Genomic DNA, 25,470 nt, shown 5'->3' with positions numbered 1-25,470 from the left:
AAAAATTCAATTTGCCAACATATAGTATAACGTCTAGGGCTTATCCCATCAATATGTCATGTTTTTAAAAAATTTTTTAATTAATTATTTATTTATGATAGTCATAGAGAGAGAGAGAGAGAGAGAGAGGCAGAGACACAGGCAGAGGGAGAAGCAGGCTCCATGCACCGGGAGCCCGATGTGGGACTCAATCCTGGACTGGACCCGGGTCTCCAGGATGGCACCCTGGGCCAAAGGCAGGTGCCAAACCACTGCACCATCCAGGGATCCCCAATATGTCATGTTTTTAAAGGGCCAATGTACCTGTATTTCCATTAGGAGATGGAAATTGGGTTAAAATCAATCCTGAGCCTCGATGGCTCAGTTAAGTGTCTGCTTTCAGCTCAGGTCATGGTCCCAGGGTCCTGGGAGTGAGCCCCATGGCCCCCCTTCTGCTTCTCCCTCTCCTCCTCGCTCGTGCCCTCTCTCGCTATCTCTCTCAAATAAATACATAAAATCTTTAAAAAAATAAAATAAGTTTTGTAAAATGTGATGGTCAATTAAAAAATAACTGATAAGCTATCAAGCCAAATGTACAAGAAATTCTATCAATTTCAAACAAGATTAAAAACAACAGAGCTGCATCCAAGCACATTTAAAACTGCTGAAAATCAAAGGCAAACAGAAAAGTCCTAGGAACATCTGGAAAACAGAAACTCATGTTATATTCATTATTAAAGGGCTAAAATATATAACTTTCAATCTACATTTTTTAAAAATTTTTACTTATTTACTCATGAGAAACAGAGGCAGAGACAGAGGCAGAGGGAGAAGCAGGCTCCATGCAGGGAGCCCAATGTGGGACACTATCCCAGGATCAAGGGATCACACCCTGAGCCAAAGGCAAGACACTCAACCACTGAGCCACCCAGGCGTCCCTCAATCTACATTTAATTCCTGATAAAATATCTTTCAAAGTGAAGATGAAATAAAGGCTCTTCATAGATAAGCAGAATATATTCAGAAAAGGAAATACAAAAGGTAGTTCTTCAGGCAGAAGTGATCCCAAGGGAAACATGGAAATAGAAGGAGGAATGAAGAGCAATGGATATGTTAACTACGTGAGCAAATCAAATAACTATTACTGTCTGAAGCAAAAACAATGATGTCTGTGTGATTTTAAAATATTTTGAAATAAAACGAATGACAAAAAAACTCAAAAGGCAGGACAGTAAATGGAATGATTATCAGTAAAGTTCTAGTGTTGCCAAGTGAACTGGGGAGACCCCGGGGCCCATCCCAAAGGTGTCGCTGAAGGTTCTTGGTCTTGGCTCAAGAAAGCATTCAAGGACAGACATGCAACACAGCAGATGAGTAACACAAGCAGGAAAGTTTATTAAAGTGAAAAATACACTCTCCAGATAGAGCAGGTAAGCTGGAGAGAGAGGAAGGAGAAAGAGGGAGAGGGCAGCGCCTATGCCCCCTGGGGGTTGGGTTTATATCTTTTATTGACAGTAGTTTACTAATGGATGGAATATGCATTACTTGAGGCGGGGATTTGATTTCTTAGAAGCAGGATTTCTCACCTTTTTGTCCTTATTTGGTCAGGGATTTCCTGTCATGGCACCCACCATCTTGGGCCTGTCTGGTTTGATCCAGCTTCTGTGGCTTGCTGCCAGGACTGGCCTCTGACTTTCCTGATAGCTGCCCATCACTTATTCTTTGCTAGCTTCCCAGTATCCTGTTAGAACCAAACTAACTGGCTACTCTAACACTAACATAGTCTAGAAAGTATGAAAGTTCTAATTTATACTGGAGTCTTTTGTTTGGATTTTACAGAATACATTAAAGTAAAAAAAATGTATCAGGAGGAAACTAAAAGCTGAACAATTATTTTTGTGTAATTTCAACAGTTTAAAAAATATAGTCTTGTTTTTATGCTAACATTATGTTATTGTGATATAATTTACAAACAATGCACCTATATAAAGTGTACAATTTGATTAATCTCAACAAATGTATACACCCTTGTGACCGTTAGCCAGACCAAACTTCATAGAACATCAACTCAGGAAGTTCCCTGAGTTGTAAGTTACTCATGTAAGTTCCCAAAATACCTCAAAGACGCTACCACTTTTCCGATTTCTGTGGCTACAACTTAGTTCTGCCTGCTCTGACTTTATGTAACTGGAATCATTAGGCAGCAATAAAAACTTTCAAAATTAGATTTTCCAGACTACCTTTCTTCATCTTCTTCCAAATCTTTTGAAGGATGTGTGGAGATGGCCATGGTCACAGCAACACGTTTTACTACTGGCCTATCCAAGCCTGACAGCAGAGCCATGGAAACAGTTAACCAGGGCATTCCACCCAAGTCTTAGGCTCTTAAACCCTAGATGAAAATCTGTCAGTAAGTAGTATGCTGCAGCCAACTAGCACTAGCTCTCAAAGCTGGCAGTTCAAATTCACAGGAATTGGTCATTATTACAAATTAAAGTATTTCAACTTACAATTAAATAAATTATATCAAAAGCAAAATAACAAATACCCAAAACACATCACTTCCTAGTTATTTTACATTTTACCTACTATCTATGCTCCTGAAATTACTTATGTGTACTGTATTTTTAAAAATTGTGTTTAAATATGCCACAGTTAGTTGGTTACAAAAATAATGTTGCTATGAACATGGGTATACAAATATCTCTGAGCTCCTCCTTTCAATTATTTTGAGTATATACCCAGAAATAGAATTGCTGGATTATACAGTAATTCTATTTTTAATTTTTTGAGGAACTACTATACAGTTTTCCATACGGGCCGCACCATTTTACATTCCCAACAGTGCACATTTATTCCAGTTTCTCCAAACTCCTGATAACACTTGTTATTTTGTCATTTTGGTTTTTTAAATAATTACCATCCTAATGGACATAAGGTGATACCTCTATTATATTTATATAGTGGAAATACTATATCATATATATGTATAAATACTTTATCATATCCCAACTCGATTCAGTGATGTCTCATTGGTGACAGTATTTACTTCACAGAGATAAGCAAATGCTACAAATCAGAATTTTATCCCTGAGAGTACTTGTTAAACACTTACCAGCACACCAGTGAAATAGAGGCTTAGGAAGTGGGAAACAAGGGTTTTATGTTTGTGATTCTCTTCACACTCTCAGCTGCTGTAACCAAATTGCTGCTTGTACTTGCCATCCATCCCTTCCATTCCATCAGCTGGATTTTACTCGGCTCTGTCACAGGCCATTTTCAATAGCTTTTTGGCAACTGTTGAGACCTGAGTGAAAGAATAAAGAAATCTATTAGATTTATAAATCAGCACCACATTGAGTATCCATATTCAAAGAAATAAAGTGTTTTAAGGACTTTGATAAAGTGGAAGGTAATTTGGAGAGCCAGAATGTAACGCAAAACAGACCTTAGAGTATAATGTTGATAGAATTTTTTTTTTTTTTTTGAGCAATACAAAAACATCTACAAGTTGGGTGAAGTAGGGTGTCAAGAATCACTAGAGGCTTTGAGGTATCTGGGTGGCTAAATTGGTTAAGTGACCGACTCTTGATTCCGGCAATAGTGATCTCAGGGTCACAATCTCAGGGTCATGATTTTGCACCCCACATCAGGCTCTATGGAGCCTGCTTAAGATTCTCTCTCTCTCTCTCTCTCTCTCCCTGCCTCTCCCCTACCCCCCTAAAAAAAGAATCACTAGAGCCTTTAAAAAATTCATGAAGGAAAAGTCAGAAAATTTGTTTTTATTGCAACTACCTTCAAGAAAATGAAAGTGTTGAGAAAATATTATTTTGATATTTTCTGTACAAAAGCAAGATTGAACAAGGAGAATGTGTTTAGATTTTTCTTTAGAAATTGACAGGCTCACTCAGTTGGTAGAGTGTGTGACTCTTGATCTCAGGGTTATGTTTGAGTCCCACACTCAGTGTAGAGACTGCTTTAAAAAAAATTGATTGGTAGTTATCAATAAAAGAGTACTCAGGTATTAAAACTGACTGGTAAGAGAGGTGGTCTCCATTGATAGAGACAACCAGGCAGAAACAGGCAGCCTTGCATTGCATGAGGCAGGCCCTCAGAAGGCAGGACTTTCTCAGATGCTGTAGCTACCAACATTCTAATCCTGTGATCACAACTTGATACATGGAACCCTGAGTCCTTCCCGTAGCACTATTGTTGATGTCCCAGTGACTTTGGATTTGAGCTCTGGCATCTCAAACTTTGTTTCTGCCTTCATGACTACTTGTGGATGCTAAAAAGGCTTTCTTATTTCTGATGGGACGCTCCCAGGAAACTTTATCTCAACTATAATAATCAAACAGACTCAACCCTTGGGGCACCTGGGTGGCTCAGTCAATTAAGCAACTGACTTGAATTCAGCTCAGGTCATGAGCTCAAGGTCATTAGACTGAGGCCCATGTTGGGCTCTGTGCTCTGCATGGAGTCTGTTTGAGATTCTCTCTTCCCCCCACCCCATCCCTCTGCCCTCTTTCCCTCTCCCTCTGTCTGTCCCCCTGCTCATGCTCTCTCTTAAAAAAAAAGTACTCAACTCTTACTCCACTTTAAAGCCTATTTGATTTCATTTGTTTATTTCATTGTTTGCTTGTTTGTTTTTCCTAAAATACCTCTGGATTCTCCTCAAAGCACCATCTCCCCCTATTTGCTATATCCTTCCTCCAACCCTATGGGTCATCAGAGTCCTCATGGCTGAGGAGGAACTCTTCAAGGGGAACATTATAGGTTTCATCCTTTACCTCATGGTAGGTCCTCCCTCCCCCTTCCTTTTTGCTCCTATGAGATCCTCTTTAGTAATCCAACTCTATAAACATAATTTTGTTTTGATTCCTGTAGGTAGCTTTGGAAGAAAGCTTGGCCATTGTGGAGACCCAGACACATTTCTCTTCCACCTTTCCTTTTAAAGGAGGCAGTAAGAGGGTTCTTCATGAGAAAATGCTCCAACTAAAAGCTGGGATGCAGCAGCCACTAGAGAAGGGACCTGCTGAGAGGAGAGTGGATGAGCAGCAGACTCAGCCTGAAGAGGCAGGATCCTCCTCTGTGTCCCACAGTGGGTAAGAGACTCTCTGTTTAGACTTCCATTGTCAGAATTAAATCATTGCTCACACAGCAGCTTTCAGAGTTTTCATCCAGGCTCTGTAGTTAAATTACAGAGCTTTCTCATAAGACCTTCCTGGAAATTCTTTAGAGGAAAGCCTATAGTGTTTTGGTTATCTGTTACTTTGTATTATTCAGAGAAATTTTGTTTTATTCTGAATAACAATGCATATATCATCAAATATATCATTTTGTTGCATGTTTGGGATTTCATGGAAATCTTCCAGTCATGGCCATAATGTCTCTTTTCTTTATTGATGGAAGCACCTAAGAATCTCCTGTTACCCCAGTAGATTTCAAGCAGTCAGATTGTCCCTGGTTTCTGGAATGGCAATTTTGATAAGCTCAGTTCTTAAAATAAGCTTACAAAATTGCCACATAATAACCTGTTGGCTAGATTTGTCAGTGTTGTTTTTTTTTTTTTTTGTCAGTGTTTTTAATGCCTATTTGTTTACAACTTTTTGAAGGTATTACAATAATATGGAGTTAATCCAGTGTATATTTGCCTGTGAATGCCAGTTACTGACATACTAAATCATAACTAACATGCTTAGGGGTTGAAACACAGCTCTGAAGGTGATAAAAGTTCTGCTCATGCTCCACTGGGTTCACTGTCAAGAAGTACCACTTAAATTTCACTGACCCAGAGAAGAATGTTAGAGCTAAAATAATCTTAGAGTCAGTTCATCTTATTTCCTCATTTCAGACCAGAGAACATTCAGTCCCAAAGATCTGGTCCCTTGATCAAAGGCAGCCTTTGGCAAAAGTGATATTAGAATCTTGAACTCTTAATTCACAAAGCCTATACCCACTTTGTCAAATACATGTTAAAAATCTATAATCACATGATTACTCTCAAAAAACAAAAGACTTTATTTTTAAAGCAGTTTTAAAATCAGAGCAAAATTGAGTGGAAACTACAAAGAGTTTCCATAAATCCCCTGTCCCAGCACATTCATAGCCTCTGACTCCACTGTCAATATGCTGTACCAGAGTGATATATTTGTTACAATCAATTGAATGGACATCAACATCATTATCGCTCAAAACTCATAGCTTACATTAGGATTCATTCTTAGTGGTGTACATTCTTTTGTACTTCTGACAAAAATATACGATATATATGATATATATATGAAATATGATATATAATAGGTATTCACCATTATAGTAACATATGGAATGGCTCTTCATTGCCCTAAAAAATGCTCTGGGGCACCTGGGTGACTCAGCTGGTTGAGCGACTGCCTTCAGCTCAAGTCATGATCTCAGAATCCTGGGATGGAGTCCCGAGTTGGGAATCCCTGTTCAGTGGGGAGTCGGCTTCTCCCTCTCCCTCTGCTCCTCCACTTGCTCTCTTTCTCTCTCAAATAAATAAATAAAATCTAAAAAACATTGCTCTGTGCTGTTCCTACTCATGTCTCCTTTCCTTCTAATCCCTGGCAATCACTGATCTTTTTACTATCTGCATAACTTTGCCTTTTCCAGAATGTCATATAGTTGCAATAGTACATGGTACACTCTGTAGCTTTTTCAGATTAGTTTCTCTCATTTAGTAATAGACATTTAAGGTTCCTTCATGTCTTCTCAGTTTGATTGCTCCTTTCTCTTTAGTATTCAATAATATTACATTTCTGGATATACCAGTTTATTTATAAATTCACCTACTGAAGGACATCTTCGTTGCTGCCAAGTTTTGGCAATTTTGAATAAAGCTGCTATAAGCATTGAATGCAGATTTTTATGCAGACATAAATTTTCAGCTCATTTGAGTAAATAGTGAGGAGCACAATTGCTGGATCGTATGGTAAGAGTATGTTTAGTATGGTAGGAAATGGCAAAATTATGTTCCAAAGTGGCTGTAACATTCTGCATTCCCACCAGCAATGAATGAAAGGATCTGTTGCTCCACATCCTCAGTAGTATTTGGTGTTATCAATGTTCTAGATTTTTATCATTCTAATATGTAGTGGTATCTCGTTGTTTTAATTTGCAATTCCATAATGACCTATGATTCTGAGCATCTTTTCATACACTTATTTGCCATTTGTGTATCTTATTTGATATCTGCTTAAGTCTTTTGCCCATTATTTGATTGATTGTTCATTTTCTTTTTTTTAAGATTTTATTTATTTACTTGAGAGAGAGAGAGAGAGAACAGGTCGGGGAGGGGGAGCCGAGGGAGAAGGAGAAGCAGACTCCCTGCTGCGCCGGGAGCCTAAGACAGGGCTCGATCCCAGGGCCCTGAGATGATGACCTAGCTGAAGGCAGAATCTTAACCTACTGAGCCACCCAGGCACCCCATTAATTTTCTAATTGTTGAGTTTGGGGAGTTCTTTGTATATTTTTGATAATGGTCCTTTATCAGATATGTGTTTTGCAAATATTTTCTCCATGTCTGTGATTTGTCTTCTTGTTCTCTTGACTATGTCTTTTGCAGAGCAGAAGTTTTTAATTATAATAAAGTCCAGATTATTATTTCTTTTATGGGTTGTGCTTTTGGTATTTGTATCTAAAGAGTTATCACTAAACTCAGGATCATTTAGACTTTCTGCTTTGTTGTCTTCTAGGAGGTTTATATTATATATTTTACATTTAGGTCTATGATGTATTTTGAGCTAAGTTTTGTCTAGGTTTTTTGTTTTTTTGGTGTTTTTTTTTCTTTCTTTCTTTCTTTTTTTTTTTTTTTTGCATCTGGATGTTCGGTTGCCAGCATCATTTGTTGAAAGATGGTTTTTTCCTCCATTGTGTTGCCTTTGCTCCTTTGTCAAAGATCAGTCAACTATATTTTTATGAGTCTGTTTCATGTTTTAATGGGCTGTCTATTCTGTTCCATGGTTTTGTTCAATTCTTTCACCAATATCATACTTTCTGGATTACTGATAGCTTTGTAGTAAGTCTTGAAGTCAGTAGTGTCAGTCCTTCAACTTTTTTCTTCTTTTGGGTTATTCTGCTTCTTTTGCCTCTCCATATAAACCTTAGAATTGGTTTGTCAGTATCCATAAAAATAACTTGCTGGGATTTTTATTGGAATTGTTTTGATACTTCGGATGAAGTTGGGAAGACCTGACATCTTGATAATATTGAATCTTCCCATCCATCAACATGAAATATTTATTTATTTAATTCCGTTTGATTTCCTTTCATCATAGTTTTGTTTTCTTTATATAGATCTTGTGCATATTTTGTTAGATTTTTACATACGTATGCCATTTGGGAGAGATTAATGTAAATGGTATTGTTTTCAATTTTAAATTCCATTGCTGGTATGTAGAAAAGCAACTGATTTTGATTTTGATTTTGTACTTGTATTCTGCAACATGACTTTAATCACTTTCTAGTTGCAGTTTTTTGTCAATCCTTTCAGATTTTCTATGTAGACAGTTGTGTCATTTGCAAACGAAGATGGTTTTATTTCTTCCTTTCCAATCTGTAAACCTTATAGTTCCTTTGTGTGTGTGTGTGTGTGTGTGTGTGTGTGTGTGTCTTATTGCATTATCTGGGACTTCCAATACAAGGTTTAAAAGGAGTAGTGAGAGGAGACACCTTGTTTCTGATTTGGGTGGAAAACTTCTAGTTTCTTACCACTAATTATGATACTAGCTGTATGTTTTTTGTAAATATTCTTTATCAAGTTGAGGAAATTTTCCCCTGTATTTCTAGTTTGCCAAAGGTTTTTTTGTTTGTTTGTTTGTTTGTTGTTTGGTTTTTGTTTTGTTTTGTTTTAGTGATCATGTGATCATGTGATTTTTTCTTCAGTAGCTTGTTGATGTGCTCAATTACATTAGTTAATTTTCTTTTTTTTTTTATTTAATTTTTTTTGTTTGTTTGTTTTGTTTTTTTTTTCTTTTTTTTTTACATTAGTTAATTTTCAAATACTGAAATCAGCTCTGTATATCTGGAAAAAATCTCACTTGGTGTGTTGTATAATTCATCTTATACATTGTTGGATTCAATTTACTAATGTTTTACTGAAGATTTTTGTATCTGTGCTCATGAGAGATATTGTTTTGTAAGGTTTTTTTTTTTCTTTGTCTGGTTTTGATATTAGGATAATGTTAACCTCAGAATAAGTTGGAAAGTATCTCCTTTGCTTCTATCTTCTGTAGAAAGACTGTAGAAAATTATTTTCTTAAAGGTTTGGTAGAATTTACTGTGAGCTCATCTGGGCCTGGTGCTTTCTGTTTTGGAAGGTTCTTAATTATTTTCTGAAATATTTATTTATTTATTTATTTATTTAAATAGGCTCCATACCCAGCATGGAGCCCAATGCAAGGCTTGAACTCACAACACTGAGATCAAGACCTGAGCTGAAATCAAGAGTTGGATGCCTGAGCCCCGTAGGCACCCAGGGAAGGTTATTAATTATTGATTCAGTGTTTTTAATAGGCGTAGGTCTATTCAGATTGTTTATCTCTTCTTGCGTGTACCTTGGCAGATTGTGTTTTTCAAGTAACTGGACCATTTTATCTAGGTTATCAAATTTGTGGGTATAGAGTTGTTCATAGCATTTCTTTATCATCCTTTTATTTTCCATCAGCTTTATGTGATCCCCACTTTTATTTCTGGTATTAGTAATCTGTGTCTTCTCTCTCTTTTTCTTAGTCTGGCTAGAAGCTTATTGATTTTATTGATCTTTTGAAATAACCATATTTTAAAAATAGAATTACCTTAAAAATTTTTTTAGAGAGAAAAGAGAGCATGTATGAGCAGGGGATGAGGAGAAGGGCAGAAGGAAAGAGAGAGAAAATCTGAAGCAGATTCCACACTCAGCATGGAGTCCAATGCAGGGCTCAATATCATGACTCTGAGATCATGATCTGAGCCAAAATCAAGAGTCAGATACTTAATTGACTGAGCCACCCAGGCACCCCTACCTAAATACATTTTAACTGTCATTGTGATAAATATTATCTATTATTGGGAAACTGGCTGAGGATAAATAATAGACCTTATAGAATCCAGAATGATAAATGTATTCCAGTAAAAGGCCTTGTTTTAAAAGTAGAATAGCCTTATTTATCTCAGAGACCCCTAGAAACTCAGAGCAAGAGGATACTAATGGTACTGATAAAGAATATTAGAGTGAGAGCTTGGAGCCAACATTTTTTTTTTAAGATTTTATTTATTTACAATAGTCACACAGAGAGAGTGAGGCAGAGACATAGGCAGAAGCAGGCTCCATGCAGGGAGCCCGATGTGGGATTCGATCCCAGGTCTCCAGGATCGCGCCCTGGGCCAAAGGCAGGCGCTAAACCGCTGTGCCACCCAGGGATCCCTGGAGCCAACATTTTTAATAATGGTTCTTCCACCAACTAATGATGGGAGCTCAGGTGTATTTCTCCCTATTCCAGGTTTATTGAGATATTATTGATGTATATCAGATGTATTTCTTGCTCTCTGTGGGTCTCAATGTCTTCATCTATAAAATAGGATGAGGCCTCTTCCTGCACTAGTATTTTCTACATCTTGTTGGACTAGGACGTTAAAAGGTCTATTAACTTAGTAATTGCAGGGATCCCTGGGTGGCACAGCGGTTTGGCGCCTGCCTTTGGCCCAGGGCGCGATCCTGGAGACCCGGGATCGAATCCTACATCGGGCTCCCGGTGCATGGAGCCTGCTTCTCCCTCTGCCTGTGTCTCTGCCTCTCTCTCTCTCTCTCTCTCTCTCTGGGACTATCATAAATAAATAAAAATTAAAAAAAAAAAACTTAGTAATTGCAGCCAGGACTAAGCCCTGTCCCCTAGTGTATGTCTATGATCCTGTGTGCATGTATGCATGTATGTGTATTTTGCAAGGAACACTGTGCCAGCATTATATCCTGAGATCTCAGATCTGAAGGAGCAGATGGAGGGGAGCATCTTTTTGGCTCGGAAAAGAGTGAGAAAAAGGGGAGAGGTGCTGAGGGTGTTGGGTAGCCAAAGTTGGGAGAAGTGAGTGAATGAGTGAATGAGAAAGTTAGAGGTAATTGAGTGTCAAAAAAATCTAGAAATAGCAAGATTGAAACCATTATATCACTAAAATACTAATTAGAGTTTATTGTACACATAAAAATAGTTTACACCTGGGAGCTCTCAAACTGACAGTGAAATGAGGCTCAAAGGTATATTGTTATAAGATAGCTTATATAGTGAGAATGCAGAGGTTGTTTATTATTTTCAATGATTGATTATATCATTTGAGTTTTCCTAATGATTGAGGATCATTGGTTTAAAGTGACTATCTCATGCCAATTTGGGGGAACAATCTGAATTTCATCTATGATTTTCAGAGGCATATGCAAGAAGTGGCCCAAGATAATATTTACTTTTTTGGAAGAATAAGCTAAGTTAAGTTTGGATTCAGTGATTTTCCTAATAGCATAACCAAAAGTATCATTGTCATTATCTATTTTAAAATCTGTGTTGTTATATACAGAAACCCAGTCTCCATCATCTGAGTCAAACCAAAGTGTGTGATTATAGAGTGAGTCTAAAACATGCCCTAAATTAGGTCCAGTATCATTGAAGGTTTTCTATGCAAAGGGACAGATTCCCAGCAATGACATATGCAGTGGTTATCGGCCATCCTATAGCTTCCAAGCTTCCTCCCAGTGCCAGATTAATTGGCCATAAGTGTTAGTTAACATAGTCAACAAATAGATACCAAATATTTTTGTAAAGCCATTTTCCTGTCATCTAAGCATGTATAGGAGCTAGTTCTAATATTAACTGAGAGTCTTCCTGAACATGTAAGTGGGTACATAATCAACAATCATTTTGATTAGTAGAGTATGCCTTGAGTGGTAGGCCTTAGTGTGTAGAGAAGATCCCTAACAGAATAAGGAACATGATTGTGAATGCTTTGTGTTAGCTTGTAAAGCAGTAATATTACAATAATTGTTATAAAAATAAGTCCTGGAAAAAGGGATCCAGCAGAATCTTTTTCTGTGATCTATCTACTTTGCCTTGTTGTGTGCCTCAAGGGAAGTTTTGTTTGTTTGTTTTTCCTTGAAATCCTTAATTTTAAGTTAGCCATAGGGTGACAAGTCCAAAAATTGAGAACCAGGGGGCATGGTTCCAAAGTTCAATCAATACCCTATAGTTTAACTGCTGTGTGAAAAAATAGAACCTGGTAGAGCCCTTTTCATCAAGGTATAAGTGCTATTTTTCATTGATATCTCTTTCAGAACACTCTGTTTCCAGGTTCCAGTGTATGAAGTATAAACTTTTCATCAGGCAGAGGGCTTCTAAAAGCTTCCTTGACTTGTTGAATATGTTTTTGAATACAGCATCCATACTTTAAAGTACTGGGTCATGGAGCGCCCGGCTGGCTCAGTCGGTTAAGTGTCTGCCTTTGGCTAGGATCATGATCCCAGGGTCCTGGGATTGAGCCCCCACATTGGGTCCTCTGCTCAGTAGGGAGCCTGCTTCTATCTCTCTCTCTGCCTGCGGCTCCCTCTGCTTGTGCTCTCTTACATGCTTGAGCTCTCTCAAATAAATAAGTAAAATCTTTTAAAAATTAAAAAAAAATTAAATTAAGTATTGGGTCATATTAGAATTTACAAGGGCAGAATATGCATGGGGTTCTATCATCAAAGGTATGGGTTGCCTAGTGATAAATTCATAAGGTATTAATTTATGTTTCCCAAAGGTGTTGACTTCATTGTCATAAGGGCTAAGGGTAACACTTTAGGCCAAGGTACTCCTGTGGTTTCAGTCAATTTTTCCAGTTTTAATCTTAGAATATCATGGGTACATTCAACCTCCCCTAAAGACTGAGGATGATGGAGACAATGATAGTGCCATAATGTTTGAATAACCTTGTTTAGTTGTTTAATAACATGTCCAGGGAAAATGAGTCATTTATCATTTGAAATTTCATTTGAGATTCTCCTGAATAGAAAAACATTTTCTAATAATTTCTCTGCTACTGTAGTGTCATCAGCTTGCCCACATGAGAATGCTTCTATCCATCTAGAAAAAAAGATATACTACTACAAGTACATATTGGTAGCCCATAGAAGGAGACAATTGAAAAGTATAATTGTTCAAATTATTGAAAATGTTCAAATGGTCCAGGTAGTAGGAGAGCAGCCCCTGAGGTTAGTTTAATGGTTTTACCCAGGTTAAATATTGATTTAAATTTGTCATACTGGTTTAGAACAATCACTCATGATATTTTTTCATAATTCAAGACATTTAGCCAATTCCATGGTGGGTAGTCACTTGAAGCATTCGCAAGAGTGGCAATTGAAGAATTTGGGAAGCACCAGCCAGTCATATGTGCCCTTCAAAGTCCTCTTTTTATGATAAATTTGCATCCTTCCTGGTGCATTCAGTATTTTGTCTATTACACAAATTGTCTTAAGTAATCTGATTTGGATCTACAGTAGACCATCGGTTATGGAAATTCAGGAAAATGGCTTTACCAAAAGGTTTAGTATCTATCCTTGGCCATCTTACAGAGTTATTTTAAGTTTTGGTACATTAGGAATCTCTTGAGTAGGAGCCTTAGCATGGAATTTAGCCATTGCATTTCCCTGGCATTCAGGGTCTGATGGGAGGGTATGAGCCTCAATTTCTATGACAGCAACTTATGAGGGTGATAATAATGTAGAGAGGAGGTCAGCAACCGGAGTTCTTGTTTTATAGGTGTACCACTTGATGCTGAAAATCTTTCTTTCCAGGGGCACCTGGCTGGCTCGGTGTTAGGGCATATGACTCTTGATCTCAGGGTTGTGGGTTTGAGCCCCACGGTAGGTGTGGAGATTACTTAGAAGGAAAAAAGATTGTTTCCAGAGCATACCAAAGTCATGAACTACTCAGAAGGCATACCTGCTATTGGTGTAAATAGTTGCGGTTTTTTCTTTTGTCAATTTACAGGCTCCAGTGAGAGCCACCAACTCTGCAGGTTGGGTTGAATTAAGTAAAGAAAAGTCTCCTCTTCCTAATAACTCATGTTATGTAGTGACAGCATATTTAGCTTGATATTTTCCTTCGGAATTCTTGGCATAGGAGACAACAATGCAGAGTACTAAATCCGGATTGACTAATAGGGTTTCTCGTAAATCTAATCTAGGAATTTGATTTGAGGAGACCAAGTCAACAGTTATGAGTCTCTCCTTTGTTGGGTAAGGGTAGGAGGGTAGCAGCATTTAAAGAGTTGCAGGAATCAGGCTCCCTGCTCATTGGGGAGCTTGCTTCTCCTTCTCCCTCTGCCACTCCCTGTGCTCATTCTCTAAAATAAATATTTAAATTTTAAAAAGAGAGAGAGTTGCAGGGAAGAACACTGAGGAGACAAGAGTAGAATCTCACAAAATGTTGTCTACTAGCTGAGAAATGCTGTGTATACTCAGTGTTTGGCAAACTTTCTACAGCATGAGGGACCTATAAATTTAATTTATTTCCCTGAACAGTTTTAAGGAGAAGTCTGTCATTTTAGCAGCTGCAGCTATACCCTTTAAACAGTTTGGGTATGTCTTGGTCTTTGAATGCAATTGTAAGCCATAATAGGCTGTAGGACTTATTTTTCCTTCATCTTCTTGAGTAAGGGCTCCCAATACTTGATTATTACATTCCTGACCAAACAATGTAATGTAGGAAGTCCAAGTGCAGGAGGATTCTGTAAAGCCCATTTAATTTCAGTAAAGGTTTCCTCATATTCGTTTTCCAAGGAAGAGGTTCTTGAGTGTTGTGCTTAGAGTGGAGAAGCTACCTAGGAAATGTTAGGGACCCAGGATTGACAATATCCTGCAAGTCTGAGGACATTCCCATTTCATAGAACTCCCCAAGAGAGTACAGAATCTTTCTTAGGGGCAAGGGTTTTCTGCATCAGTGGAAAATGCATAGTATCCCTGACATTTAGGGACAGGAACATTTAGGACATTTAGGACAGGAACACAGTGAGGGATGAGTAGAGGTTTGTAAGGACTTCTGTTTCCCATAGTTGGAAAAAAATGTTTACTGAGAGCCTCCTTTGTGTTTGGCTGTGTACATAGGACAACTAAAACACTCCTGGCTCTGAAAGAGCTCTTAGTCTAGGAAGCAGCTGCCTGATGATATGAGAAATGTTGGTCAGAAATGTGAATAAAGTATAGCATGGTTTAAAAAGTCCAAATAGGGTTTGATGCTACCTGGAGGATGACCTGTCCTGATCCCCATCCTGGCTCTTCTGATGCCTGGATTACCTGTTCTAGACCAGTGACTCTGGGCCTCAGGCAAATTTCAGCTTCTCAGGAAACAACTAGCACCTGTGCTGGCACAATACGGACAACACTGGCAAAGTCTCCAAGAGAAACTGGTGAAATCAGAGGATGTCAAGTTGGTCTGATAAATCCACCATTGTTGAAGTAATGAGTGATAATCATCTGTTTTCTTTTTGATAAGATAAATACTTTACTGGCATTGCTGTACTCATCCCAACATTTAAAATAAAGTTCAATCCTGACCATATTTCTAAAAGGGAAAAGTAGTTATTTTACCCTCACTTAGCAGATGAAGAAACCGAGGCACAAAGTAGTAAAATGACTTCCTGGGTTTGCAGTGGGAGGGTAAAGCGCATTGGGGTTACAGTCCAGGCCTGCTGCTTCCTGCTTCATCCGTTCAGCTGCATTCCATCTCTCAGAAACAAGATGAACCAAAACCTTCCCTTCTACTCTCCTCCATAACAAATAGTAGTCATGTTCACCAGGATATTATGGGATACTAAATTAGTTCACATCATTTTTTTGGAGATCATCTTTTGGGTCATTCTTTTGAGCTCTATGAGTGAAACACTGTTGGTTCGTTACCCTGGAGCATACAGAAGCAGCAGAATACAGTGGTTAAATTAAAGGAGCTGGAAGATGCCCTGCCAAGGGAGCCTTGGCTATCTGTAAGAAAAAGGTCCATCCTGGTGAGAGAAAAATCCTGCTGCCTACAACAAGTGATCTCTTTTCTCATATGTCTTCCTTTCAACTTTCCGATTAACGCCTGGCTTTGTTTACTGTATTGAGATGGTTTATAAACTAAAGCGAGTGACTGGGAGCAGATTTTCTTTTTAAAGATTTTATTTGTTTATTCATGAGAGACACAAAGAGAGGGGCAGAGACACATGCAAAGGGAGAAGCAGGCTCCACACAAGGATCCCAATGTGGGACTCAAATCTGGGACTTCGGGATCACACCCTGAGCCGAAGGCAGACGCTCAACTGCTGAGCCACTCAGGCAACAGGGAGCAGATTTTATTTTATTTTATTTTTTAAAGATTTTATTTATTTATTCATGAGAGACACAGAGAGAGGCAGAGACATAGTCAGAGGAAGAAGCAGGCCTCTTGCAGGGAGCCCCATGTGGAACTCGATCCCAGGACCTTGGGATTACACCCTGATCCAAAGGCAGATGCTCAACCACTAAGCCATCCAGGCATCCCATGAGAGCAGATTTTAAAACAGAACTAGAGAAGAAAGGCTGGTTCCATTTTCAGAAGTATGGGGCTGGGGAAAGACACTTGTAGAAGGGATTTTTCAAACAGAAGAAAATTTTGTTTTCCTTCATTCCTTTTACCACATTCAGGTCACTAAACGTGCTATATAATTCAGTGTAGGGGTTTTTGGGGTGAAATTCTCTGAGTGCCTTCTGCTGAATCAGTCCCTCTTTCCCCCCCTTACTGTTTCTTTCCCACTTTAGGAAATACCACTCCTTGATCCAGGATCAGGCTCGGGAGTTGACCCACCTGAGGCAAAAAATGAGGATGGGGAGAGCTTTCTCATCCCTTCTCATCCAGCATGTCAGGAATACCATGAAAACCTTTGAGGAACTCCTTAGCAGCAATAAAGTTGACCACTACATGGAGCAGCACTTCCGTGAGCACCTGACCAAGGGGAGCCAGCTGGCAGAGAGCCTTGCCAGCAAATTCGACACAGGTAAGCTGGCCCCAGGGCTCAGGAGGACCTTCAGTCCCTCCCAAGGACCAAGGTTCAGACAAGCCCACATCTACAAGTGACTTTTCAATCTAATGTTCCACTTCGTAGACACCATCCTGGAACCAGTCAGGACTGGCTGGTGAGGAACAATGAGGAGAAGCATGCAGGAATGGGGATGCCAGGATGATGACCAGCTCCTTTATCCCTCATGGAATATGGCCACTAGGACAAAAGGCAACTCTGGGGGGTGATAGCATTAATCTGAAACTAACTGGCAGAAAGATAGGTAGAGGGGAGGTAGCTGGTTGCTGTGAATAGAGCCCTGAATTAGGATCTAAAGACCCCGGCTTTAACCTGTATGTGTTCATTTATTAGCTCTGGACACGTTCATACTTCTCTTGATTTCTGTTTCCTCACCTAAAAATTTAGGTCGAATGATACCAGCATGATTGTTCTAAGGTTCAAATCAGCAGCATTCATTGACTCATTTAAAAAAAAAAAAAAAAAAAAGATAAAAGAATCATGCTGATTTGGGCATGGTTCAGACACCGTATATACTATTACCTGGTGGTGGAACGTTAGTTATTTCACGTGCCTTTTTCATAGAATATTCCCTAGAGCACCTGAGGGCACGTAGTAAGAGCAGGCTGGAGGCCACTGTGTGGGCATCTGATGGCAGATGCAGAGGTAGGTCAGGAATGTCTGTCACCTCCACAGAGACAGGAGTAGGTTCTGCATGAAAGCTGTGACAGGGCATACAGATGTGGGACTGGGAACCACCTTTGTGGCAGGACTTGGAGGCTCTGGTTGGAGTGGCCCAGAGGCCTCTGGACAAGTGTCTCCTGGCCTGTAGGAAAAGAGACATTTTTAGCTTTTGACTCTGACCCAGGACAGAGCAAGTAAAGATGATGACCTTTGTGGTGGGCTCAGGAAAGCCTGCTGGGCAAGTTCTCCAAAGTTTCAACCCAATTTCCTCTCCTGAGGAAATTCAGAGTATCCTGGACTGGAAAATCAAGTAGTCACATCTGATCCCAGAGAAAATTCAGTGTTTGCTTGTAATCTGGGAAATGAGACCTGCTTAAATTATGACTAGTCCTTTTTGAACCTGGCTTTTAGATGCCTGTACACATGAGAAGAATGAAGCAGGACAGATGCTGAGGACCCTCAGGTAACTCCAAATTTTCAGGGGCTGTGAAACATATAATCTGGTGAAGGATTTAGAAGCAAGGGCCAGAAGCTCAAAGAAGAGGGAGATCTCACACCCAATAAAAGCAAATGGCTGATTATAACATCCAATTATTATGTATCCCTAGTGATGAAGTGATCTCGTTTCCTATTTTTAAAAATTTATTATTATTTTGGTCCCATTCTCATATTAGTTCACTGATTTAGCAACACAGAGCTGCTCTAACCTAACTATCTACTCTTAAGAGTCTCCTGTACCACCAGGGACCCCCTCTGATTTCCCTTATATCTTTAAAGACTGAGATTATATCTAGTTTCTTCAATGGTGACCCAAGAGGTGCTGGCAGATGTTAAATAGTTACAAATTGTCCTTGCAAAAAAAGAAAAAAAATTATACTGTACGACAATACTTACAGAAGGAGGTCTAGAAACTACAAGATGCCTGGGAGGCCACATCACCTCGGGAAACAGTTTTAAGTGGGCCACTGCAAATACTACTGAACGCATCATGTTCACAGAGTGTGTTGAACTCTTATGGACCTCTGGTTGTCTTGTGAAGGAGCCAGGAGTATTATTTAAAGGGCCGAGTGGGTCTTCTCCCTTCCTCGGGATATATGTGGCCAAGGCACTGGGCAACTATTGTTCTCCCCTGTCCCTCACTCTCCACCCCCAAACAGAAATAAGTTGTTTGGCTTCTCCTCCAAAGGAACAGTGTCTTTGACTTCCAGGGCTCATCCTGTGAGCTGCCAGATCACTACAGCTGTATCAAGTGACCTTTATTTTTCCATTGTCTTTCTTTCTTTTTTTTTTAAGATTTATTTGTTTATTTTTATTTATGATAGACACAGAGAGAGAGAGAAAGAGGCAGAGACACAGGAGGAGGGAGAAGCAGGCTCCATGCCGGGAGCCCGACGCGGGACTCGATCCCAGGACTCCAGGATCGCGCCCTGGGCCAAAGGCAGGCACCAAACCGCTGAGCCACCCAGGGATCCCCTCCATTGTCTTTCTTACCCCTCCAGTATCCTAAGGGAGATGCAAAAGAAGGGTAAAGTGACAGAAGTCCTAAAGACCAGGCAGGAGGCCCAGCCCCAGACTTTGTGCCAGATCCACTCCAGAGACCAGGCCCAGTCTGCTGCCCATTTCTCCTCCAGCAGTACTTCTCTGCTTCATGAAGAGCAAGATGTATGCCCTTCAATGGATGTGGTCAGTGAGTACCCAGACGGGGTCCAGGTGCAAGGTATTTGCCCCTTGGTCTACACTGCGTGAGATGTCTATGCACCCAGGCCCTGCAGATCCACTGTGAGGTCCCTGATAGAGCACAGGTCTGGGACTCAGTGCCAAGCATAGCCTCCGAGGGTGTCAGATAGCTCTCTTTCCTTCCTAGTCCTACACAGCATCAGCCACCAGCCCCCCTCTTGCACATACATGGTGTTGGACTTGAGGGGAGGAGTCATGAGTTGGGAAGGGGAAGGGGCAAACACTCCCCCATCACTGTAACCTGATCACATCATCTTTCAGATCACTGGCATGAACATGAACATCACTGAGATTAGGCCTCTGATCTTGGAATCCTTGGGTAAACAGTCACGTTTCCTATTTTCTGTTTACCACAAAATATCCGTAATCATTTGTGGATTTACAGATCTCATCTGTCATTCTAGTAATTCAGCTATAATGTCCTCTAAACCCACATTAACTGGGATGTGTCTTGGGTCCAGGCTGAATACCCGAGAAGCCCCCAAGAAGGGCCCTTGGGTAGCCTTGGTGAGAGTTGGAGGAGGAGAGTACATTTAAAATCAAACCTTAATTTTCTCCTGCTCAGTTGTCTCTTTAATTTGCCTCCCAAGAAAAGCATTTCTATCTTTAGAGAACTATATCAATCTCAAATTCTGGCAAAACTGAGAAACCATCCTTAGTGTCTGGCTATATCTGGTTTTTTTTTTTTTTTTTCCAAATTGGCTGTTTTAGGCAATGAATGAGCCATAATGGGTTTGACCTGATACTATTCCTGTTTCTCATTTCACCCTGAGGATCAGAGCAGCATAATGTTTCCCTAGGATTATAGCAACCAAAGAAAAAGGAAATTCACATTTATTGAGCATCTACTATGTTCACAGTATTGACTATGTATCTTGCCTAATTTAATCAGCAACCATCCTTTCAAGTAGGTGGTGGTGTCCCAATCTTACAACACAGCTAAGGACCACTGAGGTTCAGTGAAGTCAGGGAACTTACTGAAGAGCACCCACGCCAGGGTGACATTCGCTCACCCCACTGACTGGAAAGCTCAGACTGCCCACTGCACTGTGGCCCAAGCAATTAGGGACTAAGCAGGGTGGGAGTCATCTCTTCCTACACCTCTTTTGTTGGTTTTCTGGAGCTGGTGTTTTCCTCACTCCACTCTTTGTGACAAAGGTCTAGCCTCTGCACATGAGACAAGACCCTATACACACTGCAATTTCATCCAAGAATTCATATATAAGTGCAGTGCCCTTGATATTTACATGACCTCTTCTGAGGGGCCAATGGGGGTTTTACATATATCTTTGAACTCAGGTGCCCAAAGTCTTGATTCCACCTCATTGCTACCCCAGAGACGGCAGAAGGGAAAACACACCTTCCCCTCACCTGCAATTCCTGCCATGACTTGTAGGAACGGTCACACGAGATGTGGCCTCTGGGGTGGCATCAGCCTTATTTTCTGCCACTTCTCTCTTTTCTGAGGGAGACTGAAACTCTTCTTTTTTCTTTTTTCCATCTAAAGTCATTATCTTCTCAGAGGGACAATGGCTTATCACTCCTCCTCCTTTGTTTTTTGAACTTCTAGAGTAGTTAACAAAAATGTGACTAGTGTGGCAGCTGCCCTGCAAGGCAGAATTATTCTTGCCAGAGGCTGTTCTCTGTTGCTTTTTCTGTGTACAGTCTAGGGCATGTTTTCTGTGCTGTGTGGCCAGGGGAGACCGGGACATGAAAATGCTGATCGTTGTTACTGATTGGACTTGGGACTTCCTATAGCATTGGTTGAGAGTAAGCTGATGTTCTGGAGAGGGGATAAAGGAGGTTTGGAAGGGGTTGGGAATCCCCTTTTGATTGAGTTCCTACATTGTTGGGCATTGTGCTGAAGGATTCATGTAGTTTACCTTACTCCTCATTTCACATCGATACTAATTCCATCTGGTATTCTGTAATATCATTCATAATGAAAGGAGAAGACCTACTGGATATTGATTGAAGTGCACAGCTCCTTAGAGGAACCTGAACTTGGTTGAAGGGAAATAAGGACTTCACTCCCACCTGCTCAGAGGAGAAACTTGCCTACTCTGCGGTCCTTGTTAATAATCTTTGAAAAAGAGCTGACTCACACTTTTAGCTGAATTGTGGCCCTCCTACCCAGGTGGGTTTTTCTTGCAAAGGGAGACAGCAAAGGGCATGGCCAGGTTCTCACAGCATCATTGATGCCATTTTTTTTTTTAAAGATTTTATTTATTTATTCATGACAGAGAGAGAGAGAGGGAGGCAGACTCACAGGCAGAGGGAGAAGCAGGCTCCATGCAGGGAGCCCGACCTGTGACTTGATCCTGGGTCTCCAGGATCACACCCTGGGCTGAAGGCAGGCACTAAGCTGCTGAGCCACCGGGGCTGCCGATGCCATATATTTTTGGTTCTACAATCCCCCATGCAGAAATAACCCAGTCATTCTTTGGACAGGAGCCAGACAAGCTAAACTATATTTAAGAATTATTTTTACAGTCTCATGAGCCATGCTGGGTGGGATCCAAATCACCACTTGCCTTCCTTAGAGATCCCTCAGCCTCAGCAGGCATCCAGAGTAGGAGGCAGGAGGAGTGGGAGGCACCAGGAATGTCAGCCTAAGTTCTCCACACATTGGCTATTAATGGAGGCTATCTTCCCTTTTTTTTCCTCCAACAACCCCTAATGTAGAACAGTCTCATGAAGGATTAGTCACTGTGTTGCTGGCAAGGGCATAGACTGGTGAATGAGTGTATTACCGGTTCACAACCCACAAAATGCTTCATTTCCTTAATCTCATGATTTCTAAGATTGGCAGTGAGTTCTGCTACTGGAGAAGACATTTCTGCAAGTACTTCCTTGGGATTGTTCCAGCATTGGGAATCATAGAGGGAGCCAGGAGAGGGGCCCTTGCCCTTCTGGATGTGCACTGTGACCCTCAGATACTACATGTAACCACTACTTTTTTTTCTTTTTTTAAAAAACTGCAAGTATAGTTAGCATATATACATAGGGTTATGTAAGTTTCAGGTGTACGATTAGTGATTCAACAATTCCGTGGGGCGACTGGGTGGCTCAGTTGGTTGAGTGTCTGACTTTTGGTTTCAGCTCAGGTCATGATCTCAGGGTTGTTAGATTTAGCCCCACATCAGGCTCCACACTTGGCATGGAGCGTGCTTAATATTCTCTCTCTCTCCCCCTCCCTCTGCTGCTCCCTCATGCTCTCACACTCTCTAAAAAAAAAAAAACAAAAGCAATTCTATACATTTCTCAGTGCTCATCATGATAAGTGTGCTCTTAATCTCCTTCACCTATTTCACCCATTCCCCCACTCACCTCCCTCTGGAAACCACCAGTTTGTTTTCTATCTTTAAGAGTCTGATTTTTTTATCTATCTCTTCTTTGTTCATTTGTTTCTTAAATTCCACATATGAGTGGAATCATATAGTATTTGTCTTTCTCTGACTTATTTCACTTAGCATTATATCCTGTAACTCCATCCATATTGTCACAAATGGCAAGATTTTGTTCTTTTTTATATGGCTGAGTAATGTTTCATTGTATATAAATATGACATCTTCTTTATCCATTCATCTATGGGTGCACACTTGGGCTGCTTCCATGTCTTGGCTGTTGACACACGGATGCATGTATCTTTTCAAATTTGTGTTTTTGTTTTCTTTGGGTAAATACCCAGAAGTAGAATTACTAGATCATATTAGTTCTATTTTTAACTTTTTAAGGAACCTCTGTACTGTTTTCCACAGTGGCTACACCAACTTGCATTCCTACCAACAGTACACGAGGATTCCTTTTTCTCCACTTTCCCACTTGCCAACACTTATTTCTAGTGTTTTTTATTCTAGATATTCTTACAGGTGTGAGGAGGTATCTCACAGTGGTTTTGATTTGCATTTCCCTGATGATGAGTGATGTCAAGCATCTTTTCAAGTGTCTGTTGGCCATCTGCATGTCTTCTTTGAAAAAGCATCTATTCATGTCCCCTGCCCGTTTTTTAATTGGATTATTTGGAGCTTTTTAGTGTTGAGTTATATAAGTTTTTAAACATATTTTAATATTAACCCCTTATTGGATACATTATTTGCAAAATATTCTCATTCAGTATGTTGTCTTTTTGTTTTGTTGAAGGTTTCCTTTGCTACACAGAAGCTTTTTATTTTGATGTAGTCCTGAAAGTTTATTTTGATTTTGTTTCCCTTGTCAAAAGAGACCTATCTTGAAAGATGTCGCTGTGCTTCATGTCAGAGAAATCACTGCCTGTGCTTGAGGTCTCTGACATCTGCTCTAGTCTTCATTCCATGGATTACTTTGGTTTTTTTAAGGCTGCTGTAACAAAGTGTCACAGACTGTGTGTTTTAAAACCACAGACATTTGTCTGTCCAAGTTCTGGAGGCTAGAAGTCTGAAATCAAGGTATCAGCAGGGCCATGCTCCATTTTCCTTGCCTCTTCCTAGTTTCTGGTGGTTGCTGAGAGCCTTCCTTGGTTTGTAGATGTATCACTCCAGTGTCTGCCTCCTGACTCCCTTGTAATGTGGTCTTCTCCCCCATGTGTCTTTTTATCTGTGTCTCCTTTCCCAATCTTATATAAGGACATCAATCATATTGGATGAAGGTCCACCCTAATCCAGTATCGTCTCATCTTAACACATTACATCTGCAAAGACCCCATTTTCAAATAAGGTTACATTATAAGGTTCCAGGTAGACATGACTTTTTGGAAGACACTTTTCAACCCAATATAATTATCTTTAAAACACTTCATTTCTAAAAAAACAAAACAAAACAAAAAAAAACACACTTTATTTCTGACTTCCCATTGGTTTCTCCCTCATGTTCTTTTTTGGACAGATGTCAGCCCAGCCACTCCTGCTGATTCAGCTTCACTGCTCAGCAACCATTCAGATGCCAGATCTACCCAACCCTTCTATCCTCTGAGTGGCACCACACAACTGAGTGGGATACCAGGCCCAGGGCACCATGGCAGCAGTGGCCTATGGGACAAGATGAGGCCTCAGAAAATGAATGCATCTGGGCACCTGTCCTCCTTCTCCTCTTCATACCAGCCCAACTCCAAGCCCTCTGGTAAACACAAAGGAGCAGTTAGTGAAATAGAGCCCATTGAGGGGAGTGAACACATTCTTTCTGGGCCCAAGGATTTTGTATTCCCCTGTTAGATCCTGGCTCACAGAAATGGGTGAGATGAAGGGGGTGGTATCCTGGAGCTCAGCCAGAGAATGAGATCCCAGCCCAGGGCTGGTCCTTTCTAAGTGCCTCTCCCAGCAATTCACTCTGAGCAGAGGAATAAAGGAAGTCAGGGGTGTTCTGAGGTACTCTGCAGAGAGGATGAGTTGCTTCACATTCATGTGCTCCCTTTTCTCTGTGCTACAATCTTCTTAGGCCTAGTTTGAGACTGTTCTTAGAATTCCCAGTTCAGGCTTCCATAGAAGAGGTCTTCCTTAGGTCAAGAGCTATTTATTGCAGGATGGGAGAATATTTCTCAGGTACACACACACCCTTTGTGTGCAACCATAAGTCAGTCTGACCTCTCAAGCTTTGCTGTTGAGTTTAGAGCCAGGCATCCTGGCACCCAGGGACTAGAGGTGCAGCCAACAAGAGGAATGGCTTGAGCAGCTCAGTTTCTAGGACCAGACAGTGTAACAATAAGACATATTAAATGCTGAGAGAAAAACCTGGCCCTAAGCAAGATGTCCTGGTGGATGAAGCCTATTCTTGTCTCTTTCCCCTTCCCTTTGTGCATCCTTTCCTCAGAGGGGTTCCATCATCTCCTGTTCCTTCTTCAGGTCCTGATACCTTCCCAGGCCCTTCCTTGTCACTCTTCACCAAAAGCAGTTAAAGGAAAACACAGTATCACCCACTATTCACTGCCTGATTTAATTTCATATGCATTACCTTAGCCTCTCTATTAGTGGGTGGATGTTAAAGGTTTTCAAGCCATGGATCATCAGGTAGCCTAGGTATGAGGTAGGGAAGGAGGCCCTCTGG

General features: G+C 40.4%; 1 protein-coding gene and 1 long non-coding RNA gene across 2 annotated transcripts in view; both read left to right on the top strand.

Annotated features, from left to right (window-relative positions):
* Positions 1 to 25,470, top strand: part of LOC112664045 (translation initiation factor IF-2) — a 42,371-nt gene that overhangs the window by 12,019 nt on the left and 4,882 nt on the right. Inside the window, exons 4-8 of the mRNA XM_025453208.3 lie at positions 4,867 to 5,084; positions 16,775 to 17,010; positions 18,127 to 18,178; positions 19,215 to 19,402; positions 24,316 to 24,549. Of these exons, the coding sequence (XP_025308993.3) occupies positions 4,867 to 5,084; positions 16,775 to 17,010; positions 18,127 to 18,178; positions 19,215 to 19,402; positions 24,316 to 24,549 (928 nt within the window). The remainder of the gene's footprint in view (positions 1 to 4,866; positions 5,085 to 16,774; positions 17,011 to 18,126; positions 18,179 to 19,214; positions 19,403 to 24,315; positions 24,550 to 25,470) is intronic.
* On the top strand, positions 19,778 to 22,753 carry LOC125752799 (uncharacterized). Its single transcript, XR_007403129.1, has 2 exons — positions 19,778 to 21,222; positions 21,402 to 22,753. It is a non-coding gene; the product is annotated as an uncharacterized LOC125752799 (long non-coding RNA).

Source organism: Canis lupus, chromosome 17 (assembly GCF_003254725.2).
Source record: "Canis lupus dingo isolate Sandy chromosome 17, ASM325472v2, whole genome shotgun sequence".
NCBI classification, from domain to species: domain Eukaryota; kingdom Metazoa; phylum Chordata; class Mammalia; order Carnivora; family Canidae; genus Canis; species Canis lupus.
Note: the sequence above shows the minus strand (reverse complement) of the source record. Positions and strands in the feature narration are given on the sequence as shown.